This window comes from Ceratotherium simum, chromosome 34, assembly GCF_057802395.1.
Source record: "Ceratotherium simum simum isolate JZ-2026a chromosome 34, ASM5780239v1, whole genome shotgun sequence".
Taxonomy (NCBI): domain Eukaryota; kingdom Metazoa; phylum Chordata; class Mammalia; order Perissodactyla; family Rhinocerotidae; genus Ceratotherium; species Ceratotherium simum.
The window spans coordinates 30574227-30589823 of record NC_141933.1 but is presented as its reverse complement, the minus strand read 5'-3'; the positions used below and the strand labels follow the sequence as shown (position 1 = coordinate 30589823).

The 15597-nt window shown below is 47.5% G+C and overlaps 1 protein-coding gene across 1 annotated transcript in view; it reads right to left on the bottom strand.

The window, feature by feature from the left end:
* The window catches only part of PAMR1 (peptidase domain containing associated with muscle regeneration 1), a 71261-nt gene extending 55909 nt beyond the window's left edge, over positions 1-15352 (bottom strand). Inside the window, exon 1 of the mRNA XM_014792494.2 lies at positions 15180-15352. Coding sequence (XP_014647980.2) covers positions 15180-15252 — 73 coding nt within the window. The 5' untranslated portion in view covers positions 15253-15352. The remainder of the gene's footprint in view (positions 1-15179) is intronic.
* Positions 15353-15597: the final 245 nt, after the last annotated feature.

The window sequence follows — 15597 nt, the reverse complement described above, 5'->3', positions numbered from 1 at the left end:
ACCAGAGGAGCGGGCCTCGCCCCCCAATTTGCTGATATCAAAGCTGGGGCACTTTCTATCCCATGGTGAAGTATCTAGAACAGTCAGTCCAGGTGACCTGACGTGGGTCCAAATTCCTTGGCTCCAGCCCCGCCTTGTCCAGCCACATGATTTCTCCACTCTGATCAGCAACTATGCCTGTGGGGTGTGGCTCACGCCTTACTCCCTCCCTATGTTCACCCCAGGGCAAGCACTACGTCCTTCTAGGCTTTCTAAGAACTTATAAATAGTAATAACTCCTGGGTTGGGGCAGCACTGACAGGATACAAGTCATCTGCAACTTTTGTAAGACTTTGTTCTTAAAGGTGGGAGGCTAAGTAGGGTCTGCTTCACTCCAGCAGAGAGCAAAGCCTGTTCCTCCCTAACAGCAGATTTGTCCACCTCCGACCCAGCCACGGAATACTGTCGGCCTCCCTTTTACGCCGGAATTCCCTAAAATGCCTTCACTGGCATTTCTCTTCATTTCAATGAGCAAGCCCACCTCTGCCCTCCCTAGCTCTCTGTACTAACTTTATAGGTAATGTCCAGAGTACTGTATCATCTTAGCCAAAGGGAATGATCCCAGGGAAGCCCATTTACATCCTATCTGCCAGGTCAGCCAGCTGGCTCCTTTTCAAGGACTCTGTGTGTGGTAGACAGAATATGGGCCCCCAAAGACGTCCACGTCCTAATCCCCAGAACCTGTGAAAATGTTACCTAACATGGCAGAAGGGATTTTGCAGATGTGACTAATTTAAGGATCTTGAGACGGGAAGAGTACGCTGGATTGTCCGGGTGGGCCCAATGCAATCACAGGACCCTTATAAGAGGGAGGCAGGAGGGTCAGAGTCAGAAAAGGACATGTGATGACAGAAGCAGAGACCGGAGGGATGTGCCTTGAGGATGGAGGAAGGGACCATGACCCAAGGAAGGCAGGCCGCCTCTAGAAGCTGGACAAAGCAAGGAAACAGATCCTCCCCTGCAGCATCCCAAAGGAACGCAGGCCTTCTGACACCTTGATTTTAGCCTCATAAGGCTCATTTCACTGACCTCCAGAACTGTAAGACAATAAACGTGCAGTGTTAAGTTACTAAGTTTATGCTAATTGTCACAGCATCCGTAGGGAACTAATACACTATGTCCTCTCAAAAAGGTTAGGCCCGGCCAGTGGTGTAGTGGTTAAGTTCACATGCTCTGCTTCGGCGGCCCAGGTTCCTACCCCACCCATCAAGCCATGCTGTGGCAGTGACCCATAAACAAAATAGAGGAAGACTGGCACAGGTGTTAGCTCAGGGCCAATCTTCCTCAAGGAAAAAAAAAAGAGGAAGAATGGCAACAGATGTTAGCTCAGAGTGAGTTTTCCTAAGCAAAAAAAAAAAGGTTAACCCACAGCAAGTCAGTTAATCACTCTGTTCCTCAGTTTCCCCACTGAGCACAGTGTCAAGAGTGTGGGTGAATTGAGGAATTCATTCTTTTATTCCACAAGTATTTATTGAGTGTCCAGTATGTCCCAGGTAGGACGCTGGGTGCTGGGATACAATGAGGAGAAAAGCAGACGCCATCCCTGGCCTCATGGAACTCACAGTTTCATAGAGGATTAGACATTTCATAAATGACCCTACAAACACATAATCACTAACTGTGATGAGGAAAATTTAGGATGCTACAAGAACAAATGAATGGTCATGAAGAGATGTCAGCATCAAATCTACAAAGTTCACAGGATTAGGGGGATTTAAATAAAATCACAGATAGAAATCTATCTATTTGCCAAGATAACACCACTTCCCAGGAATATAGAAGGCATAGAGCAGGCAATAGTTTTAATGGTTTCGTGACTCAGCCCTTTCTCCTCTAGTCTGGCAAATCCTCCCCCAGCTTGAAGAGAGACAGGAAAGTGCCCTCAAAATATATGTATAAGAAATAAATAGATAAGTGTACTATTCTGTGACACATATCTAAAATTGACCAGCTGAAGAGATTCAGAAATGCAATAAGCAGATAAGAGCAATCTCCTGGACTGTTTTTCCTCCATTTATAAGAATTACATTTGCAGAAAGGGCACATTGGTCATCTGACTTTAGCTGTACAAATATCAGGGAATTTCAATATGGTGCTGAAGGTCTGCTCCAGACACTAGGATTTACAGAAATACCAACAGCAACAGGAGTTACCGCATGTTTTCACACACGTATGCTAAAGCACTCGGCATTTGTTTAGCTCAAGTGCTTTTACATGGGTTACGCGGTTTAATCTTCAAGATGACCCAATGAGGCAGGTAACACGTATTCTTTTAGGTTAAAGTGATCTAGTCCAACCTCTTCACTTTACCAGTGGGGAAAATGAAGGGAAGAAGCAAAGAGAAATGCCAAAGAAGTTCTTTAGGGAATGAATTCTGGGGGGAAAGCGAGGCCCACAGAACTCCAGGCCTAGGGAGGAGGGGAGCAAGCCTGCTGCTTAGGGGGACAGGGGCCAGGACAACCTCCAGCCTCCCCAGCTACCGGAGTTGAGCAAACCTTACTTCACCTTGCACAATAAAGAACAAGGCCTTACAAACGCTGCAGATGAGTTTTATCCCGTCAGTGCTTCCCAGGCAATGAGCACGAATAAAGCACGAAGAACTCACGAGCACGCCCTGGGATTAACCGAAGCACCCAACGGTCAAGCACATGCCTGTAACCACAAAGCAAAGTCGAGCTTCCAGAGTCCCGGCACCACACACGTTCCTTCATCCCTCACTCTTCCATTGGATAAAACATTATTTTTTCTTTATAAAACACTACACATTTTAATATACAAGATTCCTTATGAAAGCTTCAAAAAACAAAATCATAAATAAAGGAATAAAGAGCATTCAGAAGTAACCTTAATATCTTGTTGACCGTCCTTCAAGTTGTCTCTTCCAGGGACATACAGACCCATGTGCAGATATGGGTAGATGTGTACACTGTCTTCTGACCTCTCAGAACTGGTGACATTCTTTCTAGGTTTTGGTTTAGAAACTGCTTTCTTTCTTTACCTAGATCATAGACATTTCTCTTGACATTGAGTAGTCTTCAAAAGAGACTTTAAATTGCTGCATAGTTGTGCTACGTCTGCAAGGGCTCCCTCCCTGCTTTCTAACCAGGGTGAACAAATATTAAGTGAGTTGCAGAGTGCCTTGGTATCAGAAGCTTTGCTCAAGCCCCTCTCTCACCTGCCATGCTTAGGGGCAGCCATCCTCCTAGCTCCTATCCGGAGTGGACAGTCCAGTTATATTGGTCCAGCTCTGCTTCTTCCAGAATTCACTTTGGAAAATGTGAGACATTTAACCTCTTCATCCTGTTTCATCAACGGGAATCCAAGGCAATGACAACAATGCGGACCGACCAGCACAGGTCCAGCTTCCACACACGTGGTGAACAAGTGAGTGGAGGGGTGCAAGTGGCTGTCGTCGTCATGGTTATTTCACACAGCCCCGCATCAGCCTGACAGTTGGCATTAAGGCGCTCCAATCCCGATCTATTTCTACTGCTGACAAGATGGAGAACACATCCTCCTTCACACAGCAGGATCTTAACTCCACAGGATGGCAGGGGGAGCAATGGTGTCCCCTTAGCACAGTCTCCAAGCACCACGTTTTCAACACCAGATTTTAAGGAAATATGTTGACATGATGGCTGTTAAGGTCAATCGGAAAAAACTCAGAGGATTCTTTATAAAAACAAGGATCAGCCTGTTCCATACATGACTGAAACATCAGTTGTCAGACCAAGACCACCCCAGAAGGTGGCAGAGAAGGGCACTTTTATCACGTGACCGCTCCTCCTTAAGGTTAGACTCTTCCTTTCTGCTTGTCAAAAACCCCACAGTCCCCCATACACCCACATTTAACTAAAATTTCTACTGAGTTTTTACCACCCTGCATTCTGTAAACCTCCTGAGCCCAGAGGGAGGAAAAAGCCGTATGAATCAGAGAGACATACAATGAGGCAGCCGGGCTCCTTGCTCATCCGCACTCACTCCGCCTCCTCCTGTGCTATCCCAACTCCCCAGATCATATCTAACCAGCACAAGACATTCCCCACCGCCTGAGGTTCTGACCGCCCACTCCACTGGGCCAATGACGACAGACAGGCGAATCCCAGGCAGGAAGGACTGTGAGTCAGGGTTCCTGGGGCCCTTGGTGACTCTGTATCTCCTCCTGAGCCTTTGAGAACCAACTCACCACTGAGGAACCCTCAGTTCCAGCCTGGCTGGATTCTCAACCTCAGTGACCTCGGTCTTCCCCTCTCACATGTCCTCTTGTTAATGAGATAGTGAGAGCTGGAGAGTCAAGGCCTACATCACCCTCTTTGGGTATGCGAGTAATAAAACTTGGATTGGACTCCCTAGAAATCTGGTTTTTAGACACTTGTACACTGTGGAGGGGTAGGGAGGCAAAAATCAGGTTGTCACTTCCTTTCCCTCCTCATCCTTTATTCCACACACGCCTCCACACGGTGGCTCTTCGTTCATCCTCCTCTACTCCCTGGGTCCCAGCACCCCCTGGGAATGTACCTGAGCCTTTGGCACAGTCCAGCTCATTGAATCCTCACAGCCACCCTTCCAAGTAGGTATTATTGTCTGCATTTAGCAGATGAGGAAACTGAGGAACAGAGAGGGTAAATAAAATGCCCCAGGTGGCACAGCTTTCATGTGAAAGAAGAAAGATCAGAACCCAGCTCTTTCTGGGGCCAAAGTCTTGTTCCTTCCAAAACACTACCTTGATTCTAGAGAGCTCACGCCTCTGACTTCACAGATTAAGAATGCAGCAGCGGTGAAGTGGACACACTTGGGAATCTGACTGCCCAAATTTTAATCCTGACTCTGTCCCTCTTTTATGCTGCTGGACAGTTGTAGAGAGAACACCTTACTGCATTGTTTCTCCAGAGCCTCAAGTGGGTGGACACGGATTGATGGGGTTGCTGATGTCCCTGCAGTTGAAGAGGGCAATGAGCATAAAGGGCTTTGGAAGAAAAAGTGTGTATTTGTCAAAACATTACCATTATTCTCTGCAGGATAAAAAACATCACATCTTTGGTTAAGACACAGATGGCTAAGGGAGCGAAGGGGTGAGTAGTAATGTCTCCTCCAGAGGCCCACACATACATGGCATGTTCAAGCGTCTGCTCGCGTTTGAATCATGGCATTCTGGGCTCCTCCCCTTGCTTCTAGATTTCCTAGTCTCTTTTTTTAACACCCCCTCTTCAGACACCTATTTAAATAGGACATACCTCACCTCCTGCTGCTTCTCTTCTAGAAATAGAAATTCTACTTTCATAGCTGAAGGGAACAAAACCCAAACTTCAGCCTCTTGGAAGAGTTGCCAGTTGCCATTATCCTCGACAACTGTGGTGCTAAAAACCCTTGAAGGACAGCTGCTTCTGGGTTATTTCAAATGTGTGATACAAGCTGAATAGATCTGAGTTTTTATTAGCATTGGCTACTAGAAAAATAATTTAATAAGGCAGCTAAAAGTATTCAGCAACAGAACTCAGCAAATATTATATCAACCAAAGCATTAGAATGGCTAAGTTAAAAACAATAAAACTTAAGCTACACCTAAAAATCCAATCTGGATTTTCCTGGATCCAAGAAGTCTATCAACTACCCCACCTGCCCCCAATCTTCCATACTTGCAAAACCTCCTGAGTCAGAGTGTGTCAGGGCTACAAGGGAGTCTTGGTTGGCCACATCAACCTCCTCGCTGATAGCTTCCAGAGTTGTGTGTCTTACAGCCAGGTTCACTGATGCCAGGCAGAAGCCAGATTTTTCTTCTACCAGAGGCAGGTGGCCAACAGCAGATGTCAAGCGTGGAGGGATACTGAGCGAGGGTGATGCATTTACAGTGGTATGTCTGATGATTCGCTAAGCCCTAAGCTGGCAACAGCTTCAAGCAGGCAAGCCCTTCTTATAGTTGCTTCCCCCAGCTCTGCAAGCCAGGACAAGATGAAGGGGAACTTCTTTTTGCCTGAGGATTCCTGGCTGGCTCTGCTCTTGAATCACAACAGGTGGTCACGAGCAACACCTCATGTTTGGGAGGCAACATCATCGACCAGAATCACCACCTCTGCAAGACCGTCCCCTCAGCCCCTGCAAGAAACTACCACTCGTCCTATTTCAAACATGGAGAAACTAAGGCACAGCATGTGGAAGGCACTTACCCTAAGGTTGGAAGGTGGATGCTTAATAAAACCAAGGGGAGAAGGCAAGTCTCAAAGAGAGAAACTTACGGTGAATCTTTAGGGAGTTTTCTTTCTGACACAGTCACAGATGAATAGGATAGGACTGTGGACTGCAGTGAAGTGGGTCTCAAGAGGACCATGTAACTTCCACCCTACTCTAGATAGGACACCCAGTGCTCCTCAATTCCTCGTGAAATGTGTGCCAGTGGGGAAAATAGTAGAAAGGAGAGGAGTAGAAGGTGACTTCCATTTCCTGAGTAATCCTTTTTTGCAAGGCATTATACTAAGCATTTTAAATAGATTATCTCATTTAACATCTGCACTAAACCTATAATCAAGACACTATTATCCTCAGTCTACAGGTTGGAAGGTGGTAAGGCCACATTAAGGAGGTTAAGTAACTTGCAAAGAAAACCAGCCATAAATGACAGAGCCAGGACTCAAACCCTGGCCCATATTTTAAACCATAATATTCTACACCCTATATATATACATATTCATACAGACACACACATAAATATATACACATCCACACCTACACTTTATTCTTCTGTGTACCTGTATATTCAACTTGAACACATCCATACCAAGACACCTATATCAAAGATGAATTCCATAAATATGGCAAGCAAGGGCTGAATCTTTGCTGAGAAGCTCTTGGGTTACTCAAGTCTCCTTAGGCAGGATGCCCTTTAAAGGAACAGCTGGTTTTATTCCTCACCCATTGCTACTGTAGTCATCCAATATAAAACAAGTCTGGGCAGAGAGAGGAGGCAGGCAATGCTGGGGCCAAGGGAGAAGCTGTGTTGCATGACAACAAGAACAATATTTAGCAAAGGGAGGAATAAAGTAGTTCCCAGAAGCAGCAAACAACGGGTTGATGAACAGCTCAAAGTCATGTGCTGTCTCTATGGATACAGCACCAGTGTAAACAGCCCAGACCACTTCCGGGTTGTGAAAATCAGGGTCACGGTGACTGGCCTATACCAGAACACAAGGGTAAATAACAAGGGGTTGGAGACAAGCCTCTGTGTGTGTGTGTGTGTGTGTGCACGCTGGGGGAAGAGGGAGGGGAGGGTCATTGGTGATGAATGGAACTTGGACTCAGAGCCTCCAGGGATTAGAAGGATGCTCAAATATTCTCCTTATTTTTGAAGAGGAGACAGCATGACTGTCACCAAGGATAAAATCTAGTTGGGAAGTCAAGTCACAGCTTTTACCACTCCCCAGAACTGGCACATCACCATGCATGCTCATTAATCAGATCCACGCCTCAGTTTGCCCAATGATCCCAGACGAATCACATTACTTTCAGTAACTTGAAATGAGTTTTCTTGAGGAACCATGCAGGTCAACGCTGGCGAGGACTTTGCTCACAGCGACATGGATGGGATCATCTCCATGGTTCTTTCAACATCTCAGCAAGCGTTAAGTGACCAGGGCGTCAGACTTCCTACCCATCCCTCAGCAGAAGTCTGAAGAGAAGCCCATGTTTTGCAGACTTTCAAATTCCCTTCTTACCCTATCCTCTATAACGGTGATATATTCTTCAATGTTTTATTCATTATAGGCAAGAGACCAGAGTTTTCCAAACTATATTCCACAGAGCACTAATTCCACTGGATGGTATAGGGTATTACACGAAAAAGGATTCTGCGACCAAACAACTTCGTAAAATGCTAACGACAGCTTTCTTTATTGCACGGCTTTGCAGAGTCTATAGTATACTTTGTATGTAGTTAACCTCCACATCCCCTAGACTTACTTCATCATAACATCCTAGGTTTTGTTTATTTTTGCTGAACATCTCCCAGGATTAGTATTCCATGAAACCTTTGGGAAATGCCAGGCTGGACCATAAACTCTCTCGACAGATTGCAAGTGCTTACAGAAAAGGACTTTGTCTTATCCATCATGGTATCCCCAGCACCTAGGATCATGCCTGGCACCTGGTAGGTGCCTGATAAAGTTTGCTGAATAAATACACAAATGTGGACATGTGAAGCATGTGTGATTCTCAGGGTAAGGTTGTTTGTGACAAAGACTGATGTTAGAAATGTCTGTTGCTGTGACCTCTTGAAGTCTCTATTCCGCAGTACCGGGAATCCACTGGGCCCATTATTGCTGAATATTTTGTTTATCGTAGTTTCTGTCTCATTTCCATAAAGGCTAGGGATGCTCACTTGTTCTGTTCTACCAGTGAGTTGGCCCAGGAAGCCAGGCTTGCACAGAAGGGAGGCCAAACACCATTCAGAAGCAGGCAGTCAACCACCCACTGGGAGGCAGAAAGCCAGACCAAGAAGTCCTGCAACAAAAATTCTTTACACCAGCCAAGCCCTTCCTCTGCTTGCAGTCAGGTGAGCCGAGGGTATACTGGAAAACATGGGAGTAGATGTTACCACTGGAAGCCAAGCTCAGGCAACTTGTCCTTGGACATCTCAGGGGTTCTCCACCATCACTGCTGACTCCTGAGGTGGGATCCCAAGACACGGGGGATTAATTGATCACCTTCAAAGGAACTCTATTAAGTAAATGGACACGGAACTGGCTTTGAGAAGTTCGACACATTAGTTCCTCGGAGTCCTCAAATGATTCACTTGATTTGAAGTAGATCAGGCCAATATCCCCCTTCATCTAGTGGTTTTCCATTAAATTGGCTGGAAATTTTTTTAACTGATCATGAATTCAGCTTATGAGGACAATCGCTGTATCTCCCATGAGCTAATGTGTTGCCTGAATGTGTTCCTCACTCTATTCTGGCAGCAGCAGCCCTGGTTTTCCAATCACCAAACCAACTGACCAGACTTCTACGTACACAGATACTTGCTGCCAAACCACTAACTCAACCTCTGAGACAGCCAGAACCTCGGAGAGGGCAGTGATAAAGACAAGCCTCTGCAGGAATAAAGGCATTTCCCCCACTGCAGAGAAAGACAAGTGACAGAAATAGATGTCTTCATTTGCTGTTCAGCCGAGGGGGGCACTTCTCTTAACCTCTTGACCTAAGACCCAGGACATTAGTGTCTGGTAGACAGTACATCCTCATTCAAGGTTGAAATGAGTTGGTTAAAACCCATCTTAGTATTAATGGAAGGGGATCGTGTCTGTCCCCTGCTATATCCATCAACTGTGCTATGCCAAAAAAGAAAAAATGGTTCCCCTTATTCATTCCAGGCCTGCTCCCCCGTTCCATAGCCTAAGAGTTTACACATTGATGATCTTGACAGAATCAATTCATAAAGGAGAAGAACTACATCGTGTCAGGGCCAGATTTGAAGCACATATCCTTAATTCTGTCCCTTGACAAACAGACACAGGATTTTGATTTAAAAAGTTGACCATGGGACAAAGAAATTCTCACTTATCGCGTCTAATCAGAGTGAGATGCATGAGCCTGTGGACAGCTATCCCGGAAACTGGTTGGCTTTCTGGTCTGCTTAGCATCCCTCTTTCCTTTAGAGAATGGCTCCTCTTGGGTTCCACATGTTGATGGCCCTCTCTGTGACCTCGGGGGGTTGCTGTCTCTCTCCTTTCTCCAGCATCCACTGTGCCTCCACACCGGTGAGCACACGACCTTACTCAGGCCATTTTGAGTACTTGAAATGTCCAAGAGATAATCAGATTTCTTTACTAACACCACGGTCTTTTCTGATTCGGCCAAAATACAGCCAGCAGATCTACCAGAGTTGGGTCCAGTGCTTACTGTGGTAGAGTTGCATAGGGTTTCAGGGCACGCATCATGGAGTCAGATTGTCTGGGTTCAAAACACAGATGTCCAGCTACGGGACCTGGGCAAGTACTGAACCTCTCTCTGCCTAAGTTCCTCCACGTGTGAACTGGGGATCATAACACTTCTACTTACCTCCCAGGTGTTGTGAGGATTAAATAAATACATGTAAAACATACAGGAGAGTGCTTGGTATTCACCACAAACTCAATAAACTATTTGGGATCAAGTTCTTTAGATATGATAGGATGGGAGGCCCCTCAAAGAGGCTTCCATCATTGGTGTTTCCATCATCGAGGGTGAAGAATTTTATGTGCAACCCCGACCTACTTACCACCTACTCTCAACTTACTACCTACTCTGACCTACTCCACTCTCAACCTCACCTACCCCGACCTACTCCACTTTCAACCCACATGGGCTCTCCGTCTGTCTCACAGATAATTGCAACCAGAAAAATGAAAGGACTGGGTTGTGTGGAAAGTAGCAGAAAGTCCCATTGATGAAGAAAGTGGGATATCCCCAGCCAACTCTGCTTCTCTGCCTTTCTTCAGTGGTGTTCTTTACAGGTATGAGGTTTGGTTTTCTCTACACTTTTACTTCTTTCTCTCTATTATAAACCTAATGCTCTGTCCCAGACCTTATGACGACTGACAAACAGAATTTCTGAAACATAGACCAGGCTTGGAATCTGATAGACTTTCTGCCACTGGTCTGGTAGCTTTCAAAGCTCCAGCTGGCCCTGGGTCCTCTGCCCTGGAATTCAGGAACCAGAAAATGTAAACACTGTGTTTCCCTCCCCTTTAAAATAAAATAAGAGGAGAGGGAACTGGGCTGTTGCGACTTGCAAATAGCCACAGAGTGAGGGTGACACATCCTCCCACATGGGGGGAGTAGGGCACAATCTTCCCTCACTTATCATTGAAATGGCACTTTTCCCAGTTTGCACACACCCCAAATAACCGCAGCTTCTAGAGCTGGTCTCAGGGGAGGCAGGTAGAGAAGTTTTCTCTTGCATTGCGATTGGCCGCTCCTAGTGGGGCAGATGGAAATAATTTTCTGACTTAAGGCCAGGCATTAGGTCCCCCAGACACCATTATCTCAGCCATTTCTGTCTAGCCAGTGTAACCCAGCTGTAGATAAGTTTAAGTGAAACCCGCACTCCATGTCAGTGGCATTCCAAAGCCCTCCCTAAGACTTCTGGATATTTCTGAGGGACTTACACGCTCTAGGTCACCTCTGCCTCTGGGCTCCCATATCCAAAGGTACTTTGTCCTCAGCTTATTGACCCCACGTAACACCCAGCCTCACCCTCAGTTTTCACCAAAAGCTCGCTCTCAAGGGCATTCAGGAGAGAAAAACATTTTACCAAAGAGTTGGTGGTCACAGAGGTGAGATTATGTGCCACAAAATACACTCATTAGAACATATTTACATTCCTTCTTTTACAAGTCCTGCCAGCTACTCAATCCTCACTTGTGTTTCTCCCCATTTAGCACCCAGCTTCCACCTTCTCTCCTTCACTCTCCCTTTCTGCCCAGACCCTCTCCGGAATGGAGATCAAAAACTCAAATGCTAGTAGGGACCAGCAGGGAACACACACGTGGGTCGAGAAGGTGGGGCATCAGGCCACAGAGAGGACCTGGCCCGCCTCAAAGCATTCAGGTTCCAAACATTCTTAAGCACTGTGTCCTAAATATTTCTGCAGGCCTTGCAATCTAAAGGTTGCCAGTTTGCAGAGCTTCAGCTCTATAGTCTCCCTCTTTGCCACTGCCACCCAAGATAGAGCAACAGTGCCACCAAAACTGAAGCCAGCAAGGACTCTCCCCCAGCATGTGCGTCCTGAAGCCGTGCCAAGATCAGATGTGTATCAGCATAATCAATCCATCTGATAGATGAGACGTGTGGCTTTAAGTCAGCCAGGTACCAGGGGAGCTGAAACTCAGGAATTAGACAGTCTGGGCTCGCCCCAGGCTCCACTAATCTGCCTATGTAGTCTTTTTTATCATTATTGCAGCAAAAAAAAAATAATATAAAATTTACTATTTTAATCACTTTTAAGTGTACAGTTCAGTGGCTTGTGCAACCATAACCACTATCCATCTCCAGAACTTTTTCATCATCCCCAATTGAAACTCCATACCCATTAAACAATAACTCCCTGATCCCTCCTCCCCCCAACCCCTGGTAAGCTCTTTTCTACTTTCTGTCTCTATGAATTCGAGCGAGGAGGAAGGAGTGGCAAGAAATGAGGTACCTCATATAAGTAGAATCATACAGTATTTGTCCTTTTATGTCTGGCTTCTTTCACTTAGCATCACGTCTTCAAGGTTCATCCATGTTGTAGCACGTGCCAGAACTTCATTCCTTTTTAAGGCTGAATAATATTCCATTATATGTATACACCACGTTTTGTTTATCCGTTGATGGACATTTGGATTGTTTCCACCTTTTGGCTATTGGGAATAACGCTGCAACGGACATTGGTATACAAATATTTGCTCAAGTCCCTGCTTTCACTTCTGTGTGTATACCCAGAAGTGGAGTTGCTAGATCAAATGTTTAATTTTTTGAGGAACTGTGCCTGTGTATCCTTGAACAGGTCACAGAACCTCTGAAACCTCATCTGTAAAATGAGGATAATAATAACTCCTACTTATTAGGGCGGTCTAAGAATTAATGCATGTAAAGCATTCGGCTCAAAGACCGACCACATCACAAATGTTCATAGATGTTTAATCTCATCCTTCTCTGAAACTAATGTCCTCAAACTCAGTGATCTCTCAAGTCACTCCCAGCTCGCCAAAGCCACGATCCCACCACCAAGAATATAGATCAGGGGAACACCCTCTTCGTGGTCCCCACAAAAATCCACCCCTGCCAAGAAGGCCCAATTTTCATAGCTGTCTCCTTGGAATTTGCTAACACATCCCATTATAAACCAACATCTCATTTTTCTCGGCACTCCTTCCTCCTCGCTTTCTCTCCACATTCCCTTTCTCAGCTGGCTGCTCCTGCCCACGGAGTATCTGTGCTTCAAATTATCTTCCCCAGTTGACTTGATGTTCGTTCCACCAGCTAATGTCTGCTAGAAGCAACACTTGTGAAGTTATCCGTATTAAGGTTTCATTCTCGAGAGGTACATAATTTCGATGAGTTTTTCCTCTTAGGCAGAATCCCGCTGGCAGGGCTCCCGCGCTGTGGCAAAGGCGGTGGAGCTGGGTTTCTCCCCTCACGTGCTGTCTGTGTCGGGTTATCACTGGCTTCGCGTCTGGATTCTCATCTCACGGGGATCCCACGCCAACGGACAGCAACCATCTCCCATGCCACCCCAGTGGATGTTTACATTGCATCAGATACTCTTTTTAGAAAAGTAATTAGAGGAAATATGCTTCCAAGCTTTTCTTGACGGGGCCAGATTCAGAATTCCAGCAGGGAGTGGACTCACTCACTACTTGAAGAAATATTTTCCTTCTCCACTCCATTCCTCCGTCTTCCCTCTAAATAAGAACGCTCAATCACTGAAATATCCTCGTTAGACGCATGAAGCTGCTCCCTGGTTCAGTCAGCAGCATGGCTGCCAAGAAACCACACGCCCTCCCTGAAGCTTTTCCATAGCAAAAGGTGAAAGAGATTCCCGGGTCAGGAATAAACGGGTTTTTCAGATCCTGGGCAAACACAAAAGGGGGCAGCTGAGCTTTGGTTTTCAGCTTTTACGGGTTGAGCTGTCTCACCTGCCACATTTTAAAAAAAAAAAAGCAACAGGAGAGCATCAGTGCAGCCATGAGGAAGCCGGTCCTCTGAGCCCTGATGCTCTGGCAAGGGACCAGGCTCCTCTGGAGTTGGGCTAGGACCAGCACACCCCAGAGGTTCTGCTCCAAAAGGCAGAGATGGAGCAGGGCGGAGTCTTAACGCAAAGTAGTGTCCATGCCCCAGGGCAAGTGTCTGGGGTTATGGATCATCAGGCCCCTCATGGGCCCCTTCTTCCTTCATTATTGTCTTTGGGCTGCTCCAGATGAGGCAAAATTCAAACAAAACACTCTCTAGCTTGAGAGGGAATCACCAAGGAAGATTTCACCTGGGGCAGGCAGGCGACAGGTAGATGGCAAGTATTGACCAAAACGGGGGTTTTTTGTGTATCTCGGCTCTTTGTTTATCCGGAAGGGATGTGCCTTATGGTGGAGTTCCTCTTCTATACAGTAGCCCTCACCACCCCAGTTACCCTGTTTCCTTCTCTGGCACTTGCCTGCTATTTGCAGCAACAGAGCACCCACCTCTCAGGCAGAGACAGGTGACAGGTATCTAGCCCACAAGGGGAGCAGTGAAGGTTCCCACACTCTTTGCTCCTGCACAAAGTTGCCCCGTTGTGTCATATCTGCACTTGTCAGCCTGCCCTTACCTCATGAGGTCTCACCTGAGCGCCTGACACCTCGCCCCTCGCCATAGAAGGACAGATGTCCCTAAGAAGTCCCCACTTTCCCGCCTGCCAGCCCCTGGCTTCTGCCCTCAGCTGCGTCAAGAGACTCCCAGGAGCTCCTTGTCTCCTTTCAACCTCTCTCGCCCAGGGAGCCCATTTGACATGGGGTTTGTGGCTCAGAAAATGACATGTGAAAAACACAGAAGCCAGAACTCTTTCTAAACAAACACTGCGTCCCCAGAAACAACTTACACTTTTAACCCAGGCTTTGTTTCCTCTTTCTCCTTCTTATCAGGAAGGAAGTGAATCCATGCTGAATGGGTACATCTCCTACACTGGGGTCTGTGCTGAAAAGATGTGACTGTGACATTTCATGCAGCAAGACCCCCGGGAGGAACACCGTGGCCCAAGCCCTGCTCCTCATGCATTCGTGTCTCTCCTTCCCGCTCACCTCTGAGGGGCTGTTGCAGGGGAAACAGCTCTTCAAGTCAGAGTGGGTAACTCAGACGGGAGAGGTTCCCGGAGGTACTTGTGTGCCTTAACGAGGTAAAACTAAAAGGAGCAAGTAGCACTGGCGCTGGCACCCCTTCTTGAGGCAGTCCAGCCCCACAGCTGGGATGACAAAAGAGTGTCACATTCTCAGGGAGGGCGGCGGGCGCTCCCGCACCACCCGCCAAGCCCCCAAGACTGTGACTAGAGGAAGCCACCCCCGCGCCCGCCAGCACCACCTCCTGGGACTGCCCAGTCCCCTGCCCTCTAGACCTAGGCGAGAATGCCTCCTCCTGGGGGCCCTGCACGCGACTCACAGTACCTCTCGGCAAGGACGAGATGAGCAGCAGCTGCAGGAAGGCGAGCCCCAGCTGCGGCCACCAGCGCAGCTCCATCGCGCCCGCGGCGGTGCCCGCGCCACTGCCGGGAGGAGCGCGGAGGCAGGGCGGGCGGCTCTCACAGGGCCCTCCCCGGGCCCCAGCTGAGCGGGAGCTCGGGTTTCAGCTGGCCAGGCTCTCCCATCCTCATCCGAGGGGAACCACCTCTGCCAGAGCGACGTCAGCCCGAACCTCTCCTCTCCGCCTTAACCCTTGCGGGGCCGGAAGGTGCGACCGCGCAGCGAGACGCGGGCTGTGGCTGGAAGGGACGCTGCGGGGCGCGGAGGCCGGCCCAGGTCAGGCTGGGCGCCCTCAGCCGCGTTGGGGGAGCGGGCAGCTGGCAGCACCCTAAATGCGGGCAGA